This window comes from Mytilus californianus, unplaced genomic scaffold (genome assembly GCF_021869535.1).
Source record: "Mytilus californianus isolate M0D057914Y unplaced genomic scaffold, xbMytCali1.0.p SCAF_4, whole genome shotgun sequence".
NCBI lineage: Eukaryota > Metazoa > Mollusca > Bivalvia > Mytilida > Mytilidae > Mytilus > Mytilus californianus.
The window spans coordinates 47,648,136-47,663,409 of NW_026262690.1; the positions used below are offsets into that span (position 1 = coordinate 47,648,136).

Sequence of the window (15,274 nt, forward strand, 5' to 3'; positions counted from 1 at the left end):
ATTGTTACTCGACTCAGATCTCTGACTATGAAACCTCAATGTCAGACTCGTTTTCTATATTTCATTTATCAAGTTTCTTATTGCTCAGGAAAAGGCTTTGTGCTGAAATGTTTTAAACAGGTTTGTTTTATATAAAATATTTAAATGTCATATTTGAATAAGAATATCTTTTGAATTATTTTAGGCTGAATCTCAAACAGAATGGATCACATGTTATACAATTAACAAGATGGAAGGCAGTACCATAGATTATACCCTAAACATCATTGACACTCCTGGATTTGGTGATACTAGGGGTATAGTACGTGACAAGAGAATAGTTGATCAGATCAGAGAATTTTTCACCACACCTGGACGTCAAGGGATTACATGTCTAGATGCAGTGTGTTTTGTTACACAAGCTCCTCTTGGTAAACTAACTCCACCACAGAGGTACATATTTGATCAGATCTTATCTGTCTTCGGTCAGGATATTAAGTCTAACATTTTTATTCTGATAACGTTTGCAGATGCCAATGAACCACCAGTTAGGGCAGCTTTGAAGGCGGCTGATGTGCCGTATCAAAAATCCTATAAGTTTAATAATTCAGCATTATATGCATCACCTGAAAACCCAGCTGAAGCAGAGATGGGAAACTTATTCTGGAAAATGGGACGAGAAAACTTCAAGATTTTCTTTGATGAGTTGAGAACAGTGGAATCTAAAAGTTTATTGCTCACATCAGAAGTGTTACAGCTAAGAAAGAGACTTGAGACTACTATTCAAGGGTTGCAGCAGCAGATTGCTGATGGTATGAATAAACTCAATACTATAAAACAGGAAAAAGAAATTCTAAAGAGGCATAAGGAGGATATAAAGGCAAAGAAAGATTTTACGTATGAAGTGGACGAGGTTCATATGTACCAGATTGACCTTGACCCTGGAGTTTATGTCACTAACTGTATGGCATGTAACAGAACATGTCATTTCCCATGTGGCATTCCTGATGACAAAAACAAACAAAACTGTGCTGCAATTGACGATCAAAAGTGTACCATATGTCCAATGCACTGTCACTGGACTATTCACAAAAATAATCCCTTCAGATTTGACACTTATACAATGAAAGTCATTAAGACTTATGATGAACTAAAAAAAAAGTATGAAGTTGCTCAGAAAGAAGCACAAAAACATAAATGTGTTCTTGGGAAGGTGAAAACAGCTTTTACAACTCTTGGCCAAGATGTAATGAAAATGGTCCATGAGGTCAGGTGCTACATTAATAAGTTAAATGACATTGCTCTAAGACCAAACCCACTCAGTGACAAAGATTATATTGATCTTCTGATTGAAAGTGAGAAAAGTGAGAAGAAATATGGATGGGATAAAAGAATAAATTTGTACTACAAACTGAGAGAAGAAGCAGAGTTATTGGAGCAGATGAACCAACAGAACTACCAACCATGGACATACATAGACAGTGATGAGAGTGAAGAGGATGATGAAAAGACAGATGATTCACAAGACAATACTGATGATGAAGAGAAGACAGATGATTCACAAGACAATGCTGATGGTTCTACAGCTGATGATGAAGATTACAAACCAAAGGACTTGCCTCTCTATCAAGAACCAGATATGGATATGGAATAAGTTGTTAAAACTGCCCATGTTTTATCTTCAATGTATAATGAGAAACTATTTAAAGGCAGCTGCATTAATCATTTTATGAACTGCTTTAGTTACAACAAGCTGTAATTGTCTATTAGAAGATTATTGGTCATTCATTTTGATCTATCATATAATCAAGAGTATATCTTTTATTAAAAGATACCTATGAGTATTATTAACTATTATCATTTTATCATTAGTTTTTACTAGTGTATTATTTTTGAAATTATAGGTTAGTGCACTACCTATTTTTTTGTCAGTCAAGATATTAAGACAGAGGTACACAAACCAATGATTGATTAGATACCAGTTAAATTGAATGTCTCTATAAAAAATTATAAAAATTGACAACCGTTTAATTTTGGTGGTTGGGGGATTAGAATTTATGCAAATTTTTATGTGGGAATCTGCACTTTTAAATTTTATGAAGTCAAAAAAATCTAAATTGCAAAAACCTTGTGTACTGCATGAGATGAAAATCGTTATCTCAATTTTTTGCCCTCTGACCTTGTTTTTTGTATATAAATATTTACTATAATAAGTAACCTATGCATACAGATGAAAGATAATAGGGAATTTTTGTTATGTCCTAAGATTTCAAAGTTAATTAAAGTTGTAAGCAGACATTCATGTTAAAAATATCTGAAAAACAATAGTTTATTATGACCTATATTATATAAAAATCATATGTTAAGTATCTCTTAAATTAAAAACAGTAATGTTTGTTTCATACAAAAATCTACATCACTAGTTGATAATGCAGGATTGTAATGTTTGTTTCATACAGAAATCTACATCACTAGTTGATAATGCAGAATTGTAATGTTTTGATTGTTTCTTGACATATGATTTTTGTAGATCAAAAACCATTTGTTTTTAAGAATCTGAAGTCAAAGAAAAGACAGATTAGTAATTATTATTAGTTGTTTTGTACTATTTTGCTGATTTTGTAGTTTTTAATTCAGTTTAAAGTTAATTTTGATAGGACATATTGATGGAGTACCATAAATATTGGGGTTTTCATTTTTATTTTTATTCATTTAATTTTCTATGAGCACAGAGCATGAATAACGATAATTATAGTGTAAATATATGATTCAAAATGAATAGTGCAGTTTCAAACTTTGTTTGTTTTAATAAATATTTTGATTGTTTTTGTTTTTGGTTTCCTCAGTCAGATGATGTTGTCAGTGTTTTTGTAGTAGGACTTGTTTCCAAATGTTTCATTGACTTCTGGAATAAAATAAAATATTCTGGATGATTTAACCAATGGACAAATCTAACCAAATTAATTTTATTTCCCTTATTATTTTTAATTTGAGTTTCTTTAAAAAGATTAAGTACATAACTTTTGCTTACATTTTAGCCTTTGTTTACCTTTATAAATTATACATCTAAGTTTTTAGTGATATACAATTAAAAAAATTTGTGTAAGATGTTATCATGGAGTAGAAAAGCCTTTCATCTAAAGGCTAAACAATACAATCTTTTTTATCATATATTACTAATATTTTAAATACACACTATTGCAAAAAAGGTCAAATGGAAAATTTGAGAGGTTAAAGATACAGCATGAAATATAGCAGTCACTACACAATCATCATCCATTGTCAGCTACAAATTTTTTTTTAATTAAACACTGTCATGACTGTGTATTTTAATACATTTGATTTTTAAATTAATTTTAGTTAAATTAGTTAAAATGTTTGAAATGGAAAAAAAGTTAAATTTTTACTTCCATATAGGTGTATGTGGAGAATTATGTAGGCTAATTTTGAACTGTCATAAATGGCTTTATTTGAAAATGTTAGATGACAAGTGTTGATTTGATATGCACTCTAATTTTTCATTAAAGTTTTAAGAAGGTGAAATACAAGTACATTTATTGAATTTCTTTTTCCTACAGTGGCACTTTAAACAATATATGTTTTTATACGCCCATTTACGGGATGTATTATGGTATACCGTTGACCGTCCGTCGTCAACATGTCGGACAATAACTCAAAAATGCTTTAACCAATATGCATGAAACTTTGGTGAATTGTTTATATCTATTGACGTGAGCTCCATTTCATTTTTTATAAATTTCGTATTTACTGTTTTCCGAGTTTTGGGGTTTTATTTATTTTATTTATTCAGTATTGATGTAAGCTCCCTTAAGAATTTTATAAATTTTAGATTTTACATTTCCGAGTTATGGGGTTTTATTCGTTAAAATAGGGGGGAATTTCCAGTTTTTGGACAATAACTCAAAAACAATTTCACCAATTTGCAAGAAACTTTGGTGAATTGTTTATTTCTATCGACATGAGCTCCCTTTTGATTTTTTTAAATTTTAGACTATATGTTTCCGATTTATGGGGTTTTATTCATTACAAAAAGGGGGATTTTCCAGTTTTCGGACAATAACTCAAAAATGCTTTCAGCATTTTTTATGAAACTTTAGTAAATTGTTTATATCTATTGTTGTAAGCTCCCTTTTGATTTTTATAAATTTAAGATTTTACGTTTCCGAGTTATAAGATTTTATTCATAAAAAAAGGGTTGATTTTCAAGTTTTTGGACAATATCCTTAAAGTGCTTAGAACAGTTTTCATTAAACTTTGATGACTGATTTATATCTATTAAGATAACCTCCCTTTAGTTTTTTATAAATTTCTGATATAACATTGAGAAGTTATTGTTTGTTTATAGTCTGACAACAGATTTACTAAGTATTGCGCAACAGCACAGTGTATTGCACAACAGCAAGAAATCTTTAATTGAATATAAATTCAATTCATATAAGCAATTTCAAGTTCTTTGACTACTGGTACATTTATTCAGAAACCTATAATATGTCAAATATTTAATTACAATCCAAATTCAGACCTGTATCAAGCTTGAATATTGTGTCCATTTTTTTCCTAACTGTTCAGGGTTGGACATCTGTGGGCGTATCCAGCTGCGCTCAGCGAAGCAGTTTATTAATTTTGGCCAAAGGAAATAAGTGTCTTTTACATATGTGTATGACAACTTTATTATTTTTATGTAGTTGAAAGTTGATTTTCTAATTAAAATTGCATAAGAAGAAGTACATTTTACAGGTGTTTGATGTATGATTTGCTGTAAGGTAGACAGTTAAAGCCAGTTCTAAGTTCATTTGATGCCTGCAGTTGTTGACAGGAAAATTATTTATGTAATTTTAGTTCAGGAATTTTCTTTTTGATATATTTGTATTTTGATTGATTTGTTACCAAAAGCTTATGACATATCAACAAGAGTTTACTTGTACAATACAATCATATGGTATAAGTATAAGTATCGTTTTCATTTTCATTTTCCATTTGGTTTGGTATTTATTTCCTCCCTTAATATAAAGAATTGCAGCTGTTTAATTTAGTCCCTATGCCAAGGGAATATCAGTACCTTACAGAAAGAGTGTTTAATCATGCTTATGTTCCTCAGTCATGTTAAACCGTTAATATATGGTATAAGTATCATTATATTTTCCATTTGGTTTGGTATTTATTTCCTCCCTGAATATAAAAAAATGCAGCTGTTTAATTTAATCCCTATGACAAGGGAATATCAGTACCTTACAGAAAGAGTGTTTAATCATGCTTATGTTCCTCAGTCATGTTAAACTGTTAATTTATGGTATAAGTATCATTATATTTTCCATTTGGTTTTGTATTTAGTTCCTCCCTGCATAAAGAATTGTAGCTCTTATTAAATTTAGTCGCTATGAAATTGGAATATCAGTACATTACAGAGATAGTGTCTAATTATTATGGAACGCCACAGCTGTCTTATGTGGAACTCTGATATATCTTTATGTTGTTTTATTATTACTTGATGATATTTTGTCTTTACTTAATATGGTTTTGACATTACGTAATGATGTTTTGATATAACTCAATATGGAATAGTCATTACTTAATGATATTTCGATATTACAAGATATGGTTTCTTATTGACTTGATATAGTTTTGTCATTACTCAATATGGTTTTGTCATTACTCGATGTTGTTTCACCATTATTTAATGTGGTTGTGTCATTAGTCAATGTGGTTTTAACATTACTTGATGTGAATGTGACTTAACGTTATGTAGTTGTTTCATTACATGATGTGGTTTTGTTATTTTGTAATGATGATTTGCCTATTCTTTATATGGTTTTAACATTACGTAATGATGTTTCAAAATTTGACGATTTTACACTACATGATGTGTTTGTTTCATTATTTGATGTGGTCCTGTCATTCTTTGATGTGGTTATCCCATTACTTGATGAGGTAAAATCACGTGACCAATTCGGAAAAACCTTTCTATTTTTAGATAGATTTCCATGTTTTATGTGCCTTGGATGAGTGTGGCCATCCATCGAATAAGAGTTCAAATTAAAGTTCGGGTTACTGTTTGAGTTAGTCTTTGAGTTAGTCTTCGATTTCGAATTCAAGTCATTATTAGAATTAAAGTTTTAGTTAGCATTGAGTTTCGAGTTGGACTTCGAGTTTGAGTCATATTTAAAGGCAGAGTTCTAGTTACAACATTAAATTTGAGTCACTTTTTGAGGTAGAGTTTGAGTAAGATTCGAATTTAAGTCTCATTTAGATAAATTAAGATTTTGAGTTGAAATTCGAGCTATCTTTTATGAGTTCGTAATTAAATTTTCTATCGCGGAACAAGGACTTTTGCTCGGGCTTCCGAAAAGAGGGCTCCGGGGTATGCGTACAAAAGATAAACAATGTTACAGTATACAAAACGCAACATAGAAGTTGAAATAAAGTTAGATGTGGTGTGATTGACAATGAGACAACTATCCACCAGAGTTTAAATGCAGTGGATGTAAGAAATCATATATAGGCAACCGTACAGCCTTCAACACACCGTATAGTCAGCTACAAAAGGCCACCATGCATCATGTGAAAAAATTCAAACGAAAAAACAAACGGTCTTATTTATAAATAAACAATCTACAAAAAAAAAAAATGACACACGCTACAACGACAACAATTGAATTTCATGCTCCTGACTTGGGGCGGGTACATAAAGAAAGTGCACGTGGCGGAGTTTATGTATGTGAGCGCTAAATCCTAACCGTACATCAGACTGTTACAGTTGTGTAACAGCACAACACGAGAAAAATAAGTAAACTAGACAAAGTGATGTCCCCGCACTCAATTCATTTAACCGCTTAAACCTCAAAAATGACAAAAAAAGTTCAGTTATCTCCCAAAAGAGCAAAAGATAATAAAAATAAAAACCCTGGCCACATGCACACCTTCAATATATGTACAAACAGACAGTAAAGAGAAAACTTCCTAGGATTCAAACTGTAGGAGGAGTTATGCGGAATAACTTTTTACCCATAATGGGACGGACAGACGGACGGACGGACGGACGGACAGGGGTAAAACAATACCCCCCCCCCCCCAACTTTCAGTTGCGGTGGCATACAAATTTGCCGCGGCTGTTTCAATAGATCGGTATGACTGGGTAATATAAATCCATCGGGGTTATCTCGGATGCTCCAGAAAGGCACCCGTCGTGTTATTCGAAAAAGTACAAACCCAGTGATTTGGTTTTATTTGGTAGTTTACATTCAAGGAAAAGATGACGGTTTTATGGTTACGACCACTGGAACATGTCCGTCGTCACATATGAAACAGATATTCCAAAAAGTTTATTTTTCAATTAGTGCGAGGTAGATCAGGGAATTCAATTGATTACAAATAAAAGATTGATATTCGTATAAGTTCAAATGATCATTTACGCTAAAAAAATTCGGAGAATTCTTATTTTATAGTATTGATGCTTTGTCGCTTAGTCCGAGCCCCCTCCCCCCGTTTCCCTGTAACTTTAGTGTGAGTTGATTTGAAGTGTTTCATTTGTTAACGATAAAGTTCAAGTCTTTTGATTTGTGTCGAGCCTGCGACATCAATGTAGCGGCAGTGAGACACAACAAACCTATATTTCGTCGTCGATAATAGCGTCGGCGTCGGCGTCTCCATCTCCATTTTTTAAATTTCTATTGAGTTTAACCTTTCATTATACATGTTACTAAACATGTATGCCATGTATATTACTTTTAGGATATCATACTGGATTTGTTTACCTCGACTATTGTATCTGTATTTATATTGTATGTTTCTCTGTAAACTTGTATTTAGTTTTTAGAGAATAAAGTATCTATCTATCTATCTCTAGATCGTTAGGTTTCTAGTTTATACATTTTTCATTTCGGGACCTTTTATAGCTTACTATAGGGTATGGGTTTTGCTCATTGTTGAAAACCATACAGTTTTGTTTTAGTTAAATAAAACCGAAATAAACTGTTTTGACATGAAAAATTTGTAAACCTCCATGAAGTGTTTTAAACTTGTATAGGAGTTATTCCTCAATTTCAAGAAAAAGCATCTACAGAAAAACATTTTTTAAAAATTTTTTTTTACCGATAAATGTATAGATAAATGTACAGCCGATCAACATGACGCTTTTACACTTACAGCAGCAATATCAGGCGAGACACAGGGTTCCATGGAATATTTTACAAATTTATTACAAAAATACTGCTTCCGTTTGAGAACTTAGGATAAAAACAACAGGACCAAGTGGTTTGGGGATATCCCAATTATGTCCGAAATACTGTGAACTTTTTAATACTTTTTTTCTTATTATTGTCTGCCGTTCCCCTTTTTCATACCAAATAACTCTGAACAACCACTGGAACTTTAATTTGAACTTTAACTCAATGGATAGCGATACCCATCCAAAGCACATTAAACAAACGATATATTGAAATCTGTTTAAAAATAGAACATATTTTTTTCCGAATTGGTCACGTGGTTTTACCTTATCAAGTAATGGGATAACCACATCAAAGAATGACAGGACCACATCAAATAATGAAACAAACACATCATGTAGTGTAAAATCGTCAAATTTTGAAACATCATTGCGTAATGTTAAAACCATATAAAGAATAGGCAAATCATCATTACGAAATAACAAAATCACATCATGTAATGAAACAACTACATAACGTTAAGTCTCATTCACATCAAGTAATGTTAAAACCACATTGACTAATGACACAACCACATTAAATAATGGTGAAACCACATCGAGTAATGACAAAACCATATTGAGTAATGACAAAACTATATCAAGTCAATACGAAATCATATCGTGTAATATCGAAATATCATTAAGTAATGACTATTCCATATTGAGTTATATCAAAACATCATTACGTAATGTCAAAACCATATTAAGTAAAGACAAAATATCATCAAGTAATAATAAAACAACATAAAGTAATATCAGAGTTCCACATAAGACAGCTGTAGCGTTCCATAAATTATGCTTATTTGTTGCTGTGTAACATATTTGTTTTTCATTCATTATTTTATACATAAATTAGGCCGTTTACTTAGTTTTCTCGTTTGAATTGTTTTAGATTTGTCATTTCTGGGCCTTTTATAGCTGACTATGCGGTATGGGCTTTGCTCATTGTTGAAGGCCGTACGGTGACCTATAGTTGTCAATTTCTGTGTCATTTGGTCACTTGTTGAGAGTTGTCTCGTTGGAAATCATACCTCATCTTCTTTTTATAGTATGTTTCTCAGTCATGTTTAAATGTCAAATTATGTTTATTTTAATCAATATGCAATTGTTATAATGAGGTTATCATATTTTTACAGTTAAAAAGAGAACCAATGTATGGCCTTTTGTTTTGTTTTCTTCATCAGAATTTGCTTTATCAAGTTTGATTGATACATTCAGCTATAACAATATGTTAAAATAAGGAGAAGTGGATTGCTTGCCAATGCCACGAATATCAATTAAAAACCAAAGTGCAAAGATGTGAACAATTACAGGGAACTGTATAGCCTTCAACAATGAGCAAAACCTATACTATGTAGTAAGCTTTATCTTAGGCCATGGGTTTAAAATATGTGAAACATGTTTAAATAGATAATCCATACATAGCTCAAATTACAACAGAAAACAAACAAAAATTATGACAGGGCACAACCTATGTTTGCAGTAATGAAAATATGGTTATCCTGTTAAAAACCCCAAACAGTGAGCTATTATCTGAACACCTCATATATTTAACTGAGACATTTTTATCTTATGTATCTTGTATCCTAAGGCAATAAGAAGGAGTAATCCATCAAAATCCGTTGTGAATCTCATAGCAAAAACTGCTTGGCTAATAAAGAAGCTGTCAAAGACTTGTTTGAAAGCTCCTCTAATAAACTCATTTGATTCTGTTTTGATGAGGAGAAAACAGAGACATAAATGCAGTATTCCTTTATGATTGACCAGTTCTCTAAAATTATATTTACCAAATGTTTTGAAACATAATTGCATTGAAAACTAGAAGACTCTCTACAAACAACTGTCTACCAAGAGCCAAGCTTTGTGACAGAAATACATATTCACCATTCAAAATGAAAGGCTATCTGATTTTCAACCTCTTTTCTTAAACTGCTTGGCCACTATGAGCCAAATTAGGCATAGATAATGTATGCAAGGTTCTTTATATGAATTCTGCCTAAAGGAAAACAAAGCTACCAAGGCTATATTTTATCTTCTATTGAGCAATTAAAGAGTAAATTTGGCATGTTTCGTTGATCCTCTTACTGGTAAAAAGTCGACTGAATTAGAATGTATTTTCTACTTGATTTATAATATAACTTATATATTTTATTCAGTTTAAATGCCTTCAAAACAAAGGAAAGTTATTTAGAAAACAGGTAGACAGCATCTATTTTAAAGTTATGATGATTTTCTTTCAAATTGTGTTAATTCAAAATGTCCTCTGTATCTCCTCTGATTTTAGTGTTCCCTGAAAAATAAATCGGGAGCATATAGTTCCTGCTTTGTCCTTCCATTCGTTAGTCTGAAACAAATGCTTTCCGGATGTTAACTATAGTTTCCCTAACTTAATTGGAATGAAACGAATACTGATGCAAGATATAAAGAAAGAGAAGAAGCCAATTGGTTTTGGGGTCAAAGCTCACACTAACTTTATCTGTCTCTATTGACTGGATGTGACCCAATTCAGGCCATCGGACTCTAGAGGAATCTCGGATAGGTTGAGAAATATTGTTCAAAATAAGGACCAGAGTAAAATAATATTACTGTTCATTTAACACGGTCACTCTCTTATGAAATGCTTTTCGATTCCAATTGTTTGAAGATTTACTTTCTGTTTGAAAATTAAACTAAAACTAAATTTTTTTAAAAGATTCTTTATTATCTCTCTAAATTATTGATCCTCGGTACGTTCGAGTATCGAATATGTTATAGATATTTCATATCTTTTTGATAGTTTTTCGCTGTATCGTGAATTATACCATAGTTTTTGTTGAAACCCTCGGCCATAACCTTAGTTGCCAAAGTGTTTCGAATCATTGCAAGGTCTACATGTCTGTCAGACAAAATATACCTCAGCTTGATCTCACTTTCATGTTTCAGTGATCAACATTTAGTTTTCGTGCTTATGTCCGTTTCTCATATACTGTAATCAATAAGTCAACTATATTTGTTGTATGGAATGTTGGCAAGCTGGACATGTACGTCTTGAAGAATTCAACTGACCTTGACCTTTTTCTGGTTTACTGCTTAACGTTAATTTTCTTGCGTAGGACCGTTTCTCGAAGGTCAACTATATTTCGTGTATGTAATGATTATAAGGTCTGGTCGTGTTCATCGGACCTTGACCTCATTTTATTGTCTCGCCTTGACTTAGTCAAAAAGCGAGACATCGGTATGCTGTTAAAGGCGGCGGCGGCGCCAACAATGTATTAGTTTGTGATTAGGTCTAGTTCATGGTGAACCACGAGTGGTAGGTCAATGATATTTGGTATGCAGTTGTATTAGCATTGGCACATCTCATTACCATGGAGATTATTTGGCCCCGCCTCCTCAGTCAAGGTCTATTGACTTTGAAACTTTTACTTAGTTTTCATGTATTAGTTTGTGATTAGGTCAGTTTAAGGGGAACCGTTAGTGGTATGTCAATGATAATTGGTATGCAGTTGTGTAAGCATTAGCACATCTCATTTCCATGGAGAATATTTGGTCCTTACCCCCTAATTATGGTTCATTGACTTTGAAACTTTTACATAGTTTACAAGTTAATGTTTGTGTTTAGGTTTGTTTAAAGGGAACGACTTATGAAAAGTCAATGGTATTTGGTTTGCAGTTGTATTAGCATTGGCACATCTCATTTCCATGGAGGTTGTTTAGCCCTGTACCTTCAGTCATGGTTCATTGACTTTGAATATTTGCATAACTTACATGTTAAAGTATTGCTATTTTAATTTCAACATTTGCATTATCAAAATAACAAATAGGCGAGACTTATCTCTGTGTTAACAGTTTATGATTAATTGTTCAACGTTTAGCCTGTTTCTTTACTATAATCAATATGTCAACTATATTAAGTGTATGGAATGATTGGAAGACGTACATGTCTGCCTTATAGGGTTAATTTTACCTTGACTTCATTTTCAAATGGATGACTGATAATGTAAATTTTATTTGATACTTATAGAAAAACCTAATCTCAAATACTCTGACCATCAATTCAATCATGATCAGTAGAACTGACGAGACATTTAAAATGTATACACTCTTGTCTTAAAATGTATTAAATATGTTATGTTCACTTCGACGAAAGAAGTAGCATTGCATTAATTTGATTATTAGACTGATATTAAAAAGCGAATGTTTCGAAGATAAATCATGTATTGAATTTATGTTTCTATCAATATTGGATTATTCTACGGGATAGATGAGGGCTTATTTGAGGTTAAAGGATATGGAATAATGGGCAAAACGAAAAGAGAAAAAAGTATCAAAAATTAAAGAACAAATGTTTGGTAAAAAGTAAAGAAACAATGGTGAAGGTTTGCTTATATATATATATATATATATATATATATATATATATCGGTTTTTATCCAACGCAATCATAGGTTTGAACGTTGATTTCAATTTAGACTTGTTTATATTTTTTCGTTTGGGCTTGTATTATATTTGCCTTCGGGTTTATATGATCCGTTCATCCTATTTCGACTCTTCGGTATACCATCTTTTCCGCAAGTTTTTTGTTTTTTCTATTTGGTATTAGATTAAAATTAAGATCCATTTTGTTACATCTGTGATCCGTTTATTTGGCAATCGCCATGGCAGTCAGCAGGGTTTAAGAACATCCGTTGTTCGACCTGCTAGTCAAATGCGTTTTGTTAAAATACACTTTTTCACTTTTTGGTCTTTTGGAAAATGTTGTTTGTGCTGTATTTAGACCCCTCTACCAAGAAATTTGTTTTGCATGCACACGTATAAAAATTGCGGTTTTTATCCAACGCAATCATAGGTTTGAACTTTGATTTCAATTTAGACTTGTTTATATTTTTTCGTTTGGGCTTGTATTATATTTGCCTTCGGGTTTATATGATCCGTTCATCCTATTTCGACTCTTCAAAATTCAAGAGTCAATCCCAAATTGAGGTAAATTATATGGCCTTCCAAATACCGTTTCGATTCCTAACATCATTGAAGAGACATTTATTGTCGAAATCCGGATATGGTGTACAAATTTTTGCACCTCATGTTTGCGGTATACCATCTTTTCCGCAAGTTTTTTGTTTTTTCTATTTGGTATTAGATTAAAATTAAGATCCATTTTGTTACATCTGTGATCCGTTTATTTGGCAATCGCCATGGCAGTCAGCAGGGTTTAAGAACATCCGTTGTTCGACCTGCTAGTCAAATGCGTTTTGTTAAAATATACTTTTTCACTTTTTGGTCTTTTGGAAAATGTTGTTTGTGCTGTATTTAGACCCCTCTACCAAGAAATTTGTTTTGCATGCACACGTATAAAAATTGCGGTTTTTATCCAACGCAATCATAGGTTTGAACGTTGATTTCAATTTAGACTTGTATATATTTTTTCAACACAACACAAGCAGTTCCTTCGACCACATTGTTTGTAGCAACCACAGCATCGTCCTTTTTATCCTGTAATATTGGCCAATGGACGTTGCTTACTTCAACTACCAATTTTGTAAAAATCTTGAACTTCATCCAAATTATGTATTATTTTTAAGGCAGCTAAATTCAAGTGCAACATATACATTGAGCTGCAAAAGTTTCTTATCATCTACATCCGATTTCACCTGGATAGATGCACGCTTGATAAAGCTAGTTAGTCTAGCGAAATATTGCGTTTATTTTCATCATTTTGTAAATATTTTAAACATTCTTATATTTACATACTAAATAGTGTGTTAAAATTACATTATTAGGCAATCTATATATATATATATATATATATATACACAAGTCTAAATTGAAAACAACGTTCAAACCTATATATATATCATAGGTTTGAACGTTGTTTTCAATTTAGACTTATATATATATACTTAGCGGCAATAAGTGAAATTAGACATCAAGCTTAAATCCTAGGCATTAAGCTTATTTCCTGAAATCTGATGATGATTATTCAACCTATTGCCACACATCATTTCTGGCAATAAGATAATTTTGGTATTTTTGTTTATCGTCCAAATACATGTTCATTAGGTGAAATTAATAATATTTTCAAAATTATATTTCAAAAACTAATATAAACTGATTTAAAAAATTTTTTTTTTTGGTATTCAAAACATAACTTACTCATATTTCTTTGTGTTATTACTTTTCAATGCTTGAGCCGCTTTGAGCTGGTCAAAAATATAAAATATTGCCAGTCACATCATCTTTCCATCTGTTTTATTGGATATGTAAATTTTCTTAAATATCCATCTTGTCTAATGTCTTTTCAATTCTTAATCTGGATTATTTGCATTTAAGCGACAACAATTGTTTTCATTCTGCGGAATATCAGGGAAAACAAAGATCATATACTCATGGCAAAAGTACAATGATCATTTGGCAAAGATTAATTTTTTTAAATCAGAAAATAAGGCAACTATAGACTATAACAATTTAAAATGGTATGACATTTTTTTACCATTGGAGGTTTGAAAGACTGACAACTAAGGTAATAGAGAATGTTGAGGGAAATTTATAAGTTTATGTTTTTCTAGAGAAACTGTATGGTATTTAGGGAAAAACACATGAAGAAATGTCAAAGCGGCCTATTATTATTATAGAACGTAGAATTGAACAACCTAATAATGGCTTTGCAAGCATTTTCCATGATTCCATTGTACTGTTTCTTCCATTTTGTAAAAATTGTAACATGATAAAATGTACATAGAAAAGGGAGTAGCATTTTATATAAAGAGTTTTACAGAAGAGGACACTGTCAGGTTGATTTAGTCGATTTCCGATCAAAGTAAGATAGAAACTATATTTTCATTATGATGTACCAAGATCACCTAAAAATATATTACTAGAGCTCTTACGTCAAAAAGCGTTTCAAATGTGGCTTCTAATTAAGTTTATGTTTTCACAATATTTGGTGTGTCACATAAAAAGCACAGGGACAAAGGTTGTGAATTCACAGCTAAGGTTATATCTGAATTAATGCTTTTGTGGCAAGGAACTAGTTATTGTTCACGTGGACCCAATACATCTCCGATCATAGGGTAGTATTGAGTGGTCAAACGG

The 15,274-nt window shown here is 31.8% G+C and overlaps 1 protein-coding gene and 1 long non-coding RNA gene across 5 annotated transcripts in view; both read left to right on the forward strand.

Annotated features, from left to right (window-relative positions):
- LOC127738139 (uncharacterized) overlaps positions 1-2,805 on the forward strand; it is a 28,152-nt gene extending 25,347 nt beyond the window's left edge. For all 4 annotated transcript variants that reach the window (XM_052249270.1, XM_052249272.1, XM_052249271.1 and 1 more), the window contains exon 16: positions 185-2,805. In XM_052249270.1, the coding sequence (XP_052105230.1) occupies positions 185-1,633 (1,449 nt within the window). In that variant the 3' untranslated portion in view covers positions 1,634-2,805. The remainder of the gene's footprint in view (positions 1-184) is intronic.
- Positions 2,806-3,330: 525 nt separating this feature from the next.
- LOC127738166 (uncharacterized) lies at positions 3,331-5,296 on the forward strand. Its single transcript, XR_007999951.1, has 2 exons — positions 3,331-3,577; positions 4,614-5,296. It is a non-coding gene; the product is annotated as an uncharacterized LOC127738166 (long non-coding RNA).
- The last annotated feature ends 9,978 nt before the right edge of the window (positions 5,297-15,274 follow it).